Raw genomic sequence first — 14,583 nt, 5'->3', positions numbered from 1 at the left:
AGGAGCTGGGACTACAGGCACCAACCACGACGCCTGGCTAATTTTTTTTATTTTTAGTAGAGATGGAGTTTCACTGTTGTTAGCCAGGATGGTCTCGATCTCCTGACCTCGTGATCAGCTGCGCCCAGCCCAGAGCCAGTTTTTAAACACTTACCACAATGCTCGTTTTCTACTCAACAAATAATTTTCATAGATGATTCCTGCTATCGTCCTTCCTTTTCCTACACCAGCACCATCACCTATTAAGAAGCCAGCACGATCTCCATTAGGTAGGAAAGTTTCATGTTGCTGAAAAACAAAAAGCTGATAATTAATATAATCCTTCAGATATTTTGGTGATCAATCTTTCATACACTGTTTTTAGGAATAGAAGTATATTGATGTTATCTGTTTTTTGTTTTGTATATATATTTTGTGACTTTGTTTTTACATAAATTTCATACAGTTTTGGATTTTTTTTTTTTGAGACAGAGTCTTGCTCTGTCGCCCAGGCTGGAGTGCAGTGGTGCAATCTCGGCTCACTGCAAGCTCTGCCTCCCGGGTTCACGCCATTCTCCTGCCTCAGCCTCCTGAGTAGCTGGGGCTACAGGCACCCGCCACCACACCTGGCTAAATTTTTGTAGAGACGGGGTTTCACCACATTAGCCAGGATGGTCTCGATCTCCTGACCTCGTGATCCGCCTGCTTCAGCTTCCCAAAGTGCTGAGATTACAGGCATGAGCCACCAAGCCCAGCCAAATTTCAAAGTTTTGGCTTTTAATGTAGATACTTTCTTTTTTCTTTTCTTTTTCTGAGATGAAGTCTTGCTCTGTCACCAGGCTGAAGTGCAGTGGCACAATCTTGGCTCGCTGCAACCTCCGACTCCCTACTGAAGCTATTTTCCTGTCTCAGCCTCCTGAGTATCTGGGATGACAGGCAGGCGCCACCACGTCCAGCTAACTTTTTGTATCTTTAGTAGGTGGGTTTCACCGTGTTGACCAGGATGGTCTCGATCTCCTGATCTCATGATGCGCATGCCTTGGCCTCCCAAAGTGCTGTAATTACAGGCGTGAGCCACCGCGCTCAGATTAATGTGGATACTTTCTACATATTTACTGTATATTATTTCCTGATACTCTCCCATGCATCAGGTAACTAAAGTTAACCAACTGGTGAGCCCGCCTACTCCCCTCATCAACACTTACAGAATCAAATAGATTTTTTTTTTTTTGGAGACAGAGTTTCGCTCTTGTTGCCCAGGCTGGAGTGCAATGGCACAATTTCGGCTTACCGCAACCTCCACCTCCTGAGTTCAAGCGATTCTCCTGCCTCACCCTCCCAAGTAGCTGGGATTACAGGTGTGTGCCACCATGCATGGCTAGTTTTGTATTTTAAGTAGAGACGGGGTTTCACCATGTTGGCCAGGCTGTTCTCAAACTCCCGACCCGCCCGCCTCAGCCTTCCAAAGTGCTGGGATTATAGGGGGGAGCCACCACACCCAGCCAGTGGTTTGTTTTCTGTTTTTTTTTTTTTTTTTTTGAGACAGTCTCAGCTCACTGCAACCTCCACATCCTGGATTTAAGCGACTCTCCTTAGGTTCCCGAGTAGCTGGGACTACAGGTGTGCACCACCATGCCTGGCTAATTTTTGTATTTTTGGTAGAGACAGAGTTTCACCACGTTGGCCAGGTTGGTCTCAAACTCCTGACCTCAGGATGACCCAACTGACTCGGCCTCCCAAACTGCTGGGACTGGGCCGGGCACGGTGGCTCACGCCTGTAATCCCAGCACTTTGGGAGGCTGAGGTGGATGGATCACGAGGTCAGGAAATCGAGACCATCCTGGCTAACATGGTGAAACCCCAACTCCACTAAAAGTAGAAAAAATTAGCCAGGTGTGGTGGCGGGCACCTCTAGTCCCAGCTACTCGGGAGGCTGAGGAAGGAGAATGGCGTGAACCTCGGGAGGCGGAGGCTCCAGTGAGCCTAGATTGCACCACTGCACTCCAGCCTGGGTGACACAGCAAGACTCCATCTTAATAAGTTTTGTATCACACAAAATATGGAGGATAAATGGCTATTTTGGTCATTTCTTATTTTACAGATACGGAATATGACTGAAATCACTTCAAGACAACCGTTTAACTCTACCTCACATCATTTTAAAAGCCCACACAACACCCCACAGTCCAATAATATCACAGTTTATGCAATCACCCCCCAACAACGTGGATGCTCAAATTTTTTCCACTTGGGGGGACCAAAGGTACAACAAATATCATTCTGCATATGTTCTTATCTACAGTTCTAGGGAACACACTCCTAGGAATGGGTATATATACACACACACATAATTTTTTTTTTTTTTTTTTTTTTTTTTTTTTTTTTTTTTTGAGACAGGGTCTTGTTCCCATCACCCAGGCTGGAGTGACAAGATCACAGCTTATTGCAGCCTCGACTTCCCTGGCTGAGGTCATTCCCCTACCTCAGCCTCCCGAGAAACTGGGACTATAGGCGCATGCCACTACACTCAGCTAATTTTTTGTATTTTTAGTAGACATGATGTTTCACCATGTTACCCAGACTGGTCCTGAACTCCTGGGCTCAAGCACCCAGCTCAGCCTCCCAAAGTGCTGGGATTGCAGAAATGAGCCATTGCACCCAGTCGATATACCTTTTTCTTTTTTTTTGAGATGGAGTCTCGCTCTGTTGCCCAGGCTGGAGTGCTGTGGCGCCATCTCGGCTCACTGCAAGCTCCGCCTCCCAGGTTCAAGCCATTCTCCTGCCTCAGCCTCCGAGTAGCTGGGAATACAGGCGCCTGCCACCACGTCCTGCTAATTTTTTTGTATTTTTAGTAGAGACGGGGTTTCACTGTGTTAGCCAGGATGGTCTCGATCTCCTAACCTCGTGATCCGCCCGTCTCGGCCTCACAAAGTGCTGGGATTACAGGCGTAAGCCACCGTGTTTTTAATTTTAATAGATACTCTCAGTAAATTCCAAGAAAGTTATAACATTTGCCATTTCCACTGGAAATGCACTACCTGTATCTCTTCTACACTTCTAAATTTAATTTTCCAACACACAACTTTCATAAAAATCACACTTACAGGGTTTTCATACAAGGAAAAGTTACCTTTAGATTGAAACAACTATGTTATATGGAATAGGATAAAATAATTATTGTAATAATTATGAAATATTATTGCTTACCTGGGCTGCATATGTAATTGCCTCAAGCTGCAATGCTGATAACCAGCCATTATCAATGGTTTCCTCAGAAATGGATGTTTTGTACCAAACATCAGGTGGAGTAACACTGGATAAAGAGCTGGTTTCCACTACAGCATCCGGATGACGCAGGCCAATTTTTACTAAACAAAAAATGTAGAAAGAAAATATTTTAATTATTCTAAGTAATAACATTTCTAGTTTCATTATAAGATATTTTAATGTTTTTCGTATGACAAAGGAAATAATTAAAAAGTATTCACTCTGGGCTTCTATAAAAAGTCACTGATGATAAAGTAGTATCTATATTTGATTAAAATAATTTATCAACTACATATGGTTAAAACAGAGATATGGGCCAGGTGGGTGGCTCATGCCTGTAATCCCAGCACTTTGGGAGGCTGAGGGATCACTTGAGGTCAAGCATTCAAGACCAGCCTGGCCAACATAGCAAAACCTTGTCTCTACTAAAAATACAAAAATTAGCTGGGCATGTTGGCACACGCCTGTAATTCTAGCTACTCAGGAGGCTGAGGAATAAGAATTGCTTGAACCCAGGAGATGGAGGTTGCAATGAGCCAAGACTGCGCCACTGCACTCCAGCCTGAGTGGAGTGAGCCTCTGTCTCAAAAAATAAATAAATAAACTTAAATAATAAATAAAATAAAATAGAGATTTGCTGATAAAAAAAGATCTTAAAAAACACCAACTTGGTTCATACCAAGCAGGTTCTCTAGTAGTAACAGAACATCATGCCAGATTAAGGAGTTCAGTTACTTCAATCCTTCACTCAGTGAAACAAAAGTTTGCAATATAATTATACTTTGAGGCTAGGCATGAAGGCTCATGCTTATAATCTCAGCACTTTGGGAGGCCAAAGCAGGAGTATCATTTGAGGCCAAGAGTTTAAGACCAGCCTCCCCAACATAGTGAGACCTTCATCTCTACAATTAAAATCCAAAAATTAGCTGGGCATGGTGGTGGGACTTGTGGTCTGAGCTACTCAGGAGGCTGAGGTGGGAGGACTGCTTGAGCCTTGAAAGCTGAGGCTGCAGTGAGCTAAGATTGCGCCACTGCCTGGCTGAGTGTGGTGGCTCACGCCTGTAATCCCAGGACTTTGGGAGGCTAAGGTGGGCGGATCTCCTGAGGTCAGGCATTCAAGACCAGCCTGGCCAACACGGTGAAACCCCATCTCTACTAAAAATACAAAATCAGCCAGGTATGGTGGTGCACACCTGTAATCCTAGCTACTCAGGAGACTGAGCCACGAGAATTGCTTGAATCCAGGAGGGATCCTGGGAGGCGGAGGTTGCAGTAAGGCGAGAGCATGCCACTGCACTCCAGACTGAGTAAAGAACCAGACCCTTAGCCGGGCGCGGTGGCTCAAGCCTGTAATCCCAGCACTTTGGGAGGCCGAGACGGGCGGATCACAAGGTCAGGAGATCGAGACCATCCTGGCTAATACGGTGAAACCCCGTCTCTACTAAAGAATACAAAAAACTAGCCGGGCGACGAGGCGGGCGCCTGTAGTCCCAGCTACGTGGGAGGCGGAGGCAGGAGAATGGCGTGAACCTGGGAGGCGGAGCTTGCAGTGAGGTGAGATCGGCCACTGCACTCCAGCCTGGGCGACAGAGCCAGACTCCGTCTCAAAAAAAAAAAAAAAAAAAAAAGAACCAGACCCCGTCTTAAAAATAATAATATATTTTACTTTGAAACGTATTTGAAAGACAAACTTGGCTATAAAATTAAACAACCAAGTCCCCAAAATGTACAATATGAATACATTAAAATAATGATCAGGGAACTTTTTCTGTAAAGGGTCTGAGAATGATTTTGCCATTTTAGGCCATCCTGTCTCTTGTACAACTACTTAACATTGCTGTTGTAGTGTCACTGCAGCCATAGATAATATGTAAACCAATAAACATGCCTCTGTTACAATAAAACTTTATTTACTACAAAAGAGGGAGTGGTCCAGATTGAGTTTGCTGCCCTCTGGTTTAAAGGGCCATAAACTCTTTCAATCCTTTTGCAAAATGATTATTGGAATAAAAAAACAGAAGTTCAAGGCCGGGCGCGGTGGCTCAAGCCTGTAATCCCAGCACTTTGGGAGGCCGAGACGGGCGGATCACGAGGTCAAGAGATCGAGACCATCCTGGCTAACATGGTGAAACCCCGTCTCTACTAAAAAATACAAAAAACTAGCCGGGCGAGGTGGCGGGCGCCTGTAGTCCCAGCTACTCGGAGGCTGAGGCAGGAGAATGGCGTAAACCCGGTAGGCGGAGCTTGCAGTGAGCTGAGATCCAGCCACTGCACTCCAGCCCGGGCGACAGAGCGAGACTCCGTCTCAAAAAAAAAAAAAAAACAGAAGTTCAGATAGGACCCCTAAAATTCATTACAGGTGACCAGAAAAGGATGGAATTTTGGATTCTATGAGTAGTTCATAAAAAGAGAATTGTAGTTCAATTCAAATGGTATTATTAGTGGCTTTTTATAGAAACCAAGACTACACGAAAGACAAATTCTAGACAACAGATTTGTTTCCTATAACGAAAAAGTGAAAATTTTATGCAAATACTAAAAACCTAATTTTCAACTTCATACAGTGGCTGCTAAAAAAAAGAATCATGGTTATACAAAAGGGAGAAACAAAGTTAATTAAAAACTATGGAATTCAAATAGCACAATTATTTTTATAATTTCAATGTTTTAACAATTTTAGACAAGTTGTATTAAATATGTATCTTAGCTTTATATATCTTTACAATTACCTTTGATTTTTATAATCACTACTCCTACGAACAAAATTAACTTAAAATAAAATCCAAGCTTCTTTAGTTTTGGTTTTAAAAGACTCTGACCTAAAAAGATTCTAAATTTATATGGAAAAAAAGAAAACAAAACAAAAAGAAGCAAAGAAACCATAGTAAAACTTTGATGTAAGTAACTGACAAATCCCGAAGACATACATTTTATTGGCATGTATTCTGCATAGGTTTCTGCATGACCCATTTCTTCTTCATCTTCTTCCTCTGGTTCATCATCTTCTTTTACAACAGGAACCTTCTGTAATACAGAAAGAGTACAATTAATCCCAAATCCAGGGACCAGACGGCAAGCCAACACACAGAAAAACTCTCTTGTAGGAACACCTACGATTTTCCATCATGGAAACACAAGGCACCACCTTAATACTCTCCTAAAATCTGGGCCACACTTCGTGGCTTTCCTGCTTCTCCAATAATGAGCACAGACAATGAGGACCTACTCTGTCTCTTACCCACAAATGGGTCACCACAAGACTCCATGTCCTTCCGGCCACCATCATGTCAAGCTGCTTTCCCCTTCAATACTGCCTACCATCCCTCCTTGATGCCCAGAACTCTCTCTGCACTCAGACTTTACCTTCATTCTAGTTCCAGGAGGAAGAGCAAGCAGTGTGCCTGGCTCTTCCTAGTGCAGAACTGGAGTGAACCCTAGCAAAGGTGGATGGGCCCCAAAGGACCCTGCATCACCACAAGCAGGACCTCTCAGTCTCACATCCCACCTTCTTCTCAGTTCACTTCTATTTGTCTGCTTTCTCGCATATCCTAAAACCAAAATCCCAGAAGACTGGAGTTTATTTTAAAGGCTCTTATGAAGAACAGAAAAATTTACCTCAGACTGCTGTGTCTCCACAGGTGCAATCATGATCATATATAAGATGGTCATATAGGGCCGGGCGTGGTGGCTCAAGCCTGTAATCCCAGGACTTTGGGAGACCGAGACGGGTGGATCACGAGGTCAGGAGATCGAGACCATCCTGGCTAACACGGTGAAACCCCGTCTCTACTAAAAAAATACAAAAAACAAGCCGGGCGAGGTGGTGGGCGCCTGTAGTCCCAGCTACTCGGGAGGCTGAGGCAGGAGAATGGCGTGAACCCGGGAGGCGGAGCTTGCAGTGAGCTGAGATCCGGCCACAGCACTCCAGCCTGGGCGACAGAGCAAGACTCCGTCTCAAAAAAAAAAAAAAAAAGATGGCCATATAATTTATTCTCAAAACCCTGGCACATTTGAGTTGGGGAGCTACTGAGGATTACACTGAGAAAACAGAAGGAAACCCAGACTGTCCTCGGCAAACCAAGTGAATGGTCACCACTGTTATGCTTCCCGATTCTTCCTCTACAGGATCCTAAAGGAATAAAGGAAGATCCGGAACAAGCCACTTTTCGTTACCAGTACAATCCTTAGGCAACTGTTTATCAGTGTGCACTTGTCCAGGGAAGAATATAAAGAAACTGTTGGGAAACTCAGTATGCCAAGGGAAGAGGAGAACAAAAACCTACAGGTTGGCCGGGCGCGGTGGCTCAAGCCTGTAATCCCAGCACTTTGGGAGGCCGAGACGGGCGGATCACGAGGTCAGGAGATCGAGACCATCCTGGCTAACACGGTGAAACCCCGTCTCTACTAAAAAATACAAAAAAAAAAAACTAGCCGGGCGAGGTGGCGGGCGCCTGTAGTCCCAGCTACTCGGGAGGCTGAGGCAGGAGAATGGCGTGAACCCGGGAGGCGGAGCTTGCAGTGAGCCGAGATTGCGCCACTGCACTCCAGTCTGGGCGACAGAGCGAGACTCCGCCAAAAAAAAAAAAAAAAAAAAAAAAAAAAAAAAAAAACCTACAGGTTAAGACAAATTAAGGCAAGATCAAGACAGCATTAAAAGTTAAGGACAGCCGGGCGCAGTGGCTCACGCCTGTAATCCCAGCACTTTGGGAGGCCAAGACGGGCGGATCACGAGGTCAGGAGATCGAGTTCATCCTGGCTAACACAGTGAAACCCCATCTCTACTGAAAATACAAAAAATTAGCCGGGCGTGGGGGTGCGTGCCTGTAGTCCCAGCTACTCGGAGGCTGAGGCAGGAGAATGGCATGAACCCAGGAGGCAGAGCTTGCAGTAAGCCAAGATGGTGCCACTGCACTCCAGCCTGGGCGACAAAGCGAGACTCCGTCTCAAAAAAAAAAAAAAAAAAAAAAGTTAAGGACAGGCTCTTTTTTCATTTACCTCAGAATCTAGAGCAGAATATGGGTTGCAAATAGATAATAAATGTGAAATGGAAAAGAGGTGAGACATAACCATCCAATCAACATTAACCCATGGAGTCTTTAGATAAAATCTAAGAACTTGGAATGTTCTCAGAAATTATGCTAAAATAAAACTCAATTTCAGAAATTTGAGGCAAAATAGGACTGGCCAAAGGAATAGATTTGAATCTCAATTCTGCTGTTATTTAACTGTGTAGTCTGTTTTTAATTTAGGCAAATTACCTAAATTCTGGGTCCTCTCCACCCCGACCATCTAACCCTGTCCTCGCTTATAAAATAGAAATGTATTCTACGCTAAGATAAACAGACTCCTTTCTCCCTCCATCCTTTATTCTTCTACCTAGAGTTTTTAAAATCATCATAAAATCGGCCGGGCGCGGTGGCTCAAGCCTGTAATCCCAGCACTTTGGGAGGCCGAGACAGGCGGATCACAAGGTCAGGAGATCGAGACCATCCTGGCTAACACAGTGAAACCCCGTCTCTACTAAAAAATACAAAAAACTAGCCGGGCGAGGTGGCGGGCGCCTGTAGTCCCATCTACTGGGGAGGCTGAGGCAGGAGAATGGCGTAAACCCGGGAGGCGGAGCTTGCAGTGAGCTGAGATCCGGCCACTGCACTCCAGCCTAGGCGACAGAGCGAGACTCCGTCTCAAAAAAAAAAAAAAAAAAAAAAGAAAAGAAAAAAAAATCATAAAATCGATGATAATTGAATAACTGAAGGATAAGTTGGTAATACTGAAGGACCACTATATCCAGGGAACGAACAAGTAACACCTTGAAGCCAGATGCATGTGAGATGGCAACTGACATCAAATTCAGGTCAAACAGATAACTCAGGTGAGGGAGACCATGGTACCTGGGAAATCTTTGCCTGGGCGTGGTGGCTTACGCCTGTAATCCCAGCACTTGGGCGGCAGGGGCTGGCAGATCACCTGAGGTCAGGAGTTCAAGACCAGCCTAGGCAACATGGCAAAACCCCATCTCTACTAAAACATACAGGCCAGGTGTTGCCTCACGCCTGAAATCCCAGCACTTTAGGAGGCCGAGGTGGGTGAATCACGAGGTCAGGAGTTATTTAAGACCAGCCTGGCCAAGATGGTGAAACCCCGTCTCTACTAAAAAATCCAAAAAAAAAAAAAAAAAAAAAAATTGCAGGGTGTAGTGGCAAGCGCCTGTAATCCCAGGTACTTGGGAGGCTGAGGCAGAGAACTGCTTGAACCCAGGAAGGGGAGGATGCAGCGAGCCAAGACTGCACCAATGCACTCCAGCCTGTGTGATAGAGTGAGACTCCATCTAAAAATAAATAAATAAATAAAATAAAAAATACAAAAATTATCTGGGTATGGCAGGGAAGAAGTAGGGGGACCGCCTGTAATTCCAGCTCCTCAGGAGGCTGAGGCAGGACAACCACTTGAACCTGGGAGGCAGAGGTTGCAGTGAGCTGAGATCGTGCCACTGCCCTCCAGCCTGGGTGACACAGCAAGACACCATCTTAAAACACACACACACACACATTTGTCGACTACTTTGGTTCATGGGCTATCAGTCTGCAGTCTCTCTGAGATGTTACTTAACTGCTAGGCCAATAAAAAACTTACAGCATATAATGGACTGAAATGGAAATGGTGAGAACCACATAAAACATTTCTTGAAAAAATATGCATTCTTAGTTTCCAAAAATCACCTTCCAAGTGCTGTTGGTAGAAAATCACTAAGTAAACTGGGTACTGCCAGTGGCACTATTGTTTTCCCGGTCCCCATTCAAAACCTCAGCTACAGTTTGCTGTATTGTCTCCAATTCCATATTCTAGAACCAAGTCCCAAAATTATTTCGGTATCGTTATGTACAGTTATCTCTTTTTTGCCTTTCCCCTCTCCCTTTTCCAATCCCCTCTGCGAGGTCTCTAGTATACCCTTTCTTGCTTTCCCTTTACATTAACCAACTTTCCAACGTATCTCTTTTGCCTTCTCCTACTCATCCCGATCTGTCTTCCCTATCCCCTTACTGAGTCTGCACCCCAACTTCTCCTCAATCACTAACATCTCTACTGGCTCAGTGGTGCTAGACTAAGTCCAAAGTCCTTCAAACTCAATTCAGCACAGGGCACCTTGGCCTTCCAGCACTTTGAGAGGCTGAGATGGAGGGATCACTTGAGGTCAGGCATTCAAGACCAGTCTGGCCAATGTGGTAAAACCCCGTCTCTACTAAAAATACAAAAACTAGCCAGGCATGGTGGCGGGCACCTGTAATCCCAGATACTCAGGAGGCTGAGGCAGACGAATGGCTTGAACCTGGGAGGCAGAGGTTGCAGTGAGCCAAGATCACACCACTACACTCCAGCCTGGGCAACAGAGCAAGATTCCATCTCAAAACAAATCAAAACAAACAACAACAACAAAAACAAACAACAACAAAAAAAAAACCTCAATTCAGGACCCTCCATGGAGCCCAGACCTACTATTCCCATTTCTTTCTACAAGCTAAGCTTTCTGGCTTATTTTCACCAAAGCATATAGTCACTACCTCCTCTGTGCCTATTAATCCTTTAGCTCCCTTCCTAAAATCCCACCTCAAAGACTCATCATACTCAAAACCCAAGCTCCATTGCTGCTCCATAAAGTCCACCAGGCCACTAGAGTTCATGAAGGTCACCTGTTCCTCCAAATTTTTTTTTTTTTTTTTTTTTTTTTGAGACAGAGTCTCGCTCTGTCACCCAGGCTGGAGTGCAGTGGCCGGATCTCGGCTCACTGCAAGCTCCGCCTCCCGGGTTCACGCCATTCTTTTGCCTCAGCCTCCTGAGTAGCTGGGACTACAGGCGCCGCCACCTCGCCCGGCTAGTGTTTTTGTATTTTTTTTAGTAGAGATGGGGTTTCACCGGGTTAGCCAGGATGGTCTCGATCTCCTGACCTCGTGATCCGCCCGTCTCGGCCTCCCAAAGTGCTGGGATTACAGGCTTGAGCCACCGCGCCCGGCCTGTTCCTCCAAATTCTTAACCTTTATTGTGAGTACACTGTATCTTTTGATGTACTTTTCATTATTACTACTTAATCCAGATGGTTGTCAAATTTTGTTTATTGAAGGTAGAATCACGTAATATACTTCGTATAGAAACCTACTACATATTAACAATGTTATACATAGAGAATTTATTAAATAAACGTATGGAATCAACTGATACAAAGCATAGAGCATTTTCTTTTTTTTTTGAGACGGCGTCTCGCTCCGTCGCCCGGGCTGGAGTGCAGTGGCTTGGTCTTGGCTCACTGCATGCTCTGCCTTCCAGATTCACACCATTCTCCTGCCTCAGCCTCCCGAGTAGCTGGGACTACAGGCACCCACCACCACGCCTGGCTAATTTTTTTTGTATTTTTTGGTAGAGACGGGGTTTCACCATGTTAGCCAGGATGGTATTGATCTCCTGACCTCATGATCCGCCCGCCTCAGCCTCCCAAAGTGCTGGGATTACAGGCGTGAGCCACCGCGCCCGGCCGAGCATTTTCAAAATGTTAAGAATTATAACCAGGTCAAGTGCAGTGGCTCACACCTGTAATCTCAGCACTTTTGGAGGCTGAGGCGGGCGGATAACCTGAGGTCAGGAGTGCGAGACTACCTGGCCAACATGGTGAAACCCCATTTCTACCAAAAACACAAAAATTAGCCAGGCATGGTGGCACACGCCTGTAATCCCAGCTACTCGAAAGGCTGAGGTGGGAGAATCGCTTGAACCTGGGAGGCGGAGGTTGCAGCGAGCCAAGACAGCACCACTGCACTCCAGCCTGTGCAATAAGAATGAGATTCTGTCTCAAAAAAAAAAAAAAAAAAATTACTGATACCACACCATTATATGATCTGTCAGTGCATTATGAGCTATCTATTCAAATTCGATCCTAAAATGAACAGTTATCAAATACTTTTGGTTAACCCCACATTGTCTTTTTGTCTGCTCACATGAGATTTTTAACAGTAAGATATCAGTACTGCATGTTAGTGCCACACTCCATCAAATCTGCAAGTTTTAACCACCCTGGTTAGTATCTGTATTATTCCAGCAAGATTTAAGTGCAGCCATTAGTTTCCATGCCTGTATAGCTTCTCCCCAAGCCAAAAACAGCTTTCTGAGGGTTGTTCCGTATAGAACACTTTTAGTTGAGTACACTCTCATACTACACAAAAATAAAGACACAGCTATTTGAAACTCACCATGGTTGGGGAAAAACTCCTCATTTTCATGTCGTTTATCCACATTCTAGCTCCTTCTTTATTAGAAGATTCTTTCTTTACTGTACCATTGCTTACATCAGCTGAGGAGGAAAAAGTCAATTTACATTTAGAAGAAAATTCTGAAGCTATTTTCCCATTATTTAAAAATCCAGAAGTTTAAGGCCAGTGCAGTGGCTCACGCCTGTAATCCCAGCACTTTGGGACGCTGAGGCGGGTGGATAACAAGGTCAAGAGTTCAAGACCAGCCTGGCCAAGATGGTGAAACCCACTCTCTACTAAAAATACAGAAACAAGCTGGGTGTCGTGAGGGGTGCCTGTAGTCCTAGCTACTCAGGAGGCTGAAGTAGGAGAACGGTGTGAACCCAGGAGGCAGAGCTTGCAGTGAGCTGAGACAGCGCCACTAGACTCCAGCCTGGGCGACAAAGCGAGACCCCGTCTCAAAAAAAAAAAAAAAAGGGGGCTAGGAGAAGTGGCTCACGCCTGTAATCCCAGCACTTTGGGAGGCCGAGGTGGTGGATCACCTGAGGTTAGGAGTTCAAGACCAGCCTGACCAACATGGAGAAACCCCATCTCTACTAAAAATACAAAATTAGCCAGGCATGGTGGCACATGCTCATAATCCCAGCTACTCGGGAGGCTGAGACAGACAACTGCTTGAACCCGGGAGGCGGAGGTTGCAGTGGGCAGGAGATTGCGTCACTGTACTCCAGTGTGGGCAACAAGAGCAAAACTCTGTCTCAAAAAATAAATAAACAAATAAATATTAAAAAATAAAAATACAAAAAAAATTAGCCGGGCGTGGTGGCAGGCGCCTGTAGTCCCAGCTACTCGGGAGGCTGAGGCAGGAGAATGGCGTGAAATCATGAGGCAGAGCCTGCACTGAGCCAAGATCACGCCACTCCAGGCACTCCAGGCTGGACGACAGAGCAAGACTCCGTCTCAAAAAAAGAAAGAAAAGAAAACCAAAAAAACCCAAAACCTGGGGTTATCACCCAAAAGGAATCAATTTCATGTGATCTGGTGGTACTTGCTAATTTTCAAGGCAAAATAATTATTTCTAGAGGAAGAAAAATGTATTTTGGAACTCCTTACTTCCTCGTGCTCCCAGAGTAAAGATCCAAACAATGAACTTTCTTCTTCTATACCACTGGTTTTCAAACTCTTTTAAATATAGCAATAAAATCTAAGAATCCACTTATCAATCATCAGAGCTGCTTGACTGAATAGGGGTGGGGATATCCAGTCCAGAACCCCTGGAACCACCCTTCAGCCTCCAAGGATCCCTGAAGTCCTCACAGTACCTGGAATTCTTGAGATAGAGGTGTGGAAATCACTGCCTTTAGGGAAGAGAGTGCTAACACCAGGAGGGCTGATCAGCATTTCATCTATTCTAGCAAAAGATGAAGAGTATTTGGGAGGACTATCACTTGGACTCTAAAACGAGTACAACTAATTCAAGCATTCACAGGACAGGCGCGGTGGCTCACGCCTGTAATCCCAGAACTTTGGGAGGCCAAGGTGGGCTGATCACTTGAGGTCAGGAGTTCAAGACCAGCATGGCCAACATGGTGGAACCTCATCTCTACTAAAAATAGCCAGGCTTGGCCGGGCGCGGTGGCTCAAGCCTGTAATCCCAGCACTTTGGGAGGCCGAGACGGGCGGATCACGAGGTCAGGAGATCGAGACCATCCTGGCTAACACGGTGAAACCTCGTCTCTACTAAAAAATACAAAAAACTAGCCGGGCGAGGTGGCGGGTGTCTGTAGTCCCAGCTACTCGGGAGGCCGAGGCAGGAGAATGGCGTAAACCCGGGAGGCGGAGCTTGCAGTGAGCTGAGATCCGGCCACTGCACTCCAGCCCCGGCGACAGAGCGAGACTCCGTCTCAAAAAAAAAAATAGCCAGGCTTGGTGGCTCATGCCTGTAATCCCAGCTATTCGGGAGGCTGAAGCAGGAGAATCACTTTTTTTTTTTTTTTTTGAGATGGAGTCTCGCTCTGCCGCCCAGGCTGGAGTGCAGGGGCCGGATCTCAGCTCACTGCAAGCTCCGCCTCCCGGGTTTACGCCATTCTCCTGCCTCAGC

General features: G+C 45.5%; 1 protein-coding gene across 6 annotated transcripts in view; it reads right to left on the bottom strand.

Moving 5' to 3' along the window:
• Nucleotides 1-14,583, bottom strand: part of SBNO1 (strawberry notch homolog 1) — an 83,039-nt gene that overhangs the window by 45,173 nt on the left and 23,283 nt on the right. For all 6 annotated transcript variants that reach the window (XM_010368385.2, XM_030938964.1, XM_010368386.2 and 3 more), the window contains 4 exons: nucleotides 12,483-12,583; nucleotides 6,174-6,270; nucleotides 3,187-3,347; nucleotides 155-288 (listed from right to left, as the gene is read on the bottom strand). In XM_010368385.2, the coding sequence (XP_010366687.1) occupies nucleotides 155-288; nucleotides 3,187-3,347; nucleotides 6,174-6,270; nucleotides 12,483-12,583 (493 nt within the window). The remainder of the gene's footprint in view (nucleotides 1-154; nucleotides 289-3,186; nucleotides 3,348-6,173; nucleotides 6,271-12,482; nucleotides 12,584-14,583) is intronic.

The sequence above is a fragment of the Rhinopithecus roxellana genome, chromosome 10 (genome assembly GCF_007565055.1).
Source record: "Rhinopithecus roxellana isolate Shanxi Qingling chromosome 10, ASM756505v1, whole genome shotgun sequence".
NCBI classification, from domain to species: Eukaryota; Metazoa; Chordata; class Mammalia; order Primates; family Cercopithecidae; genus Rhinopithecus; species Rhinopithecus roxellana.
The sequence above is the reverse complement of the archived record's forward strand: the minus strand, read 5'-3'. Positions and strand labels throughout refer to the sequence as shown.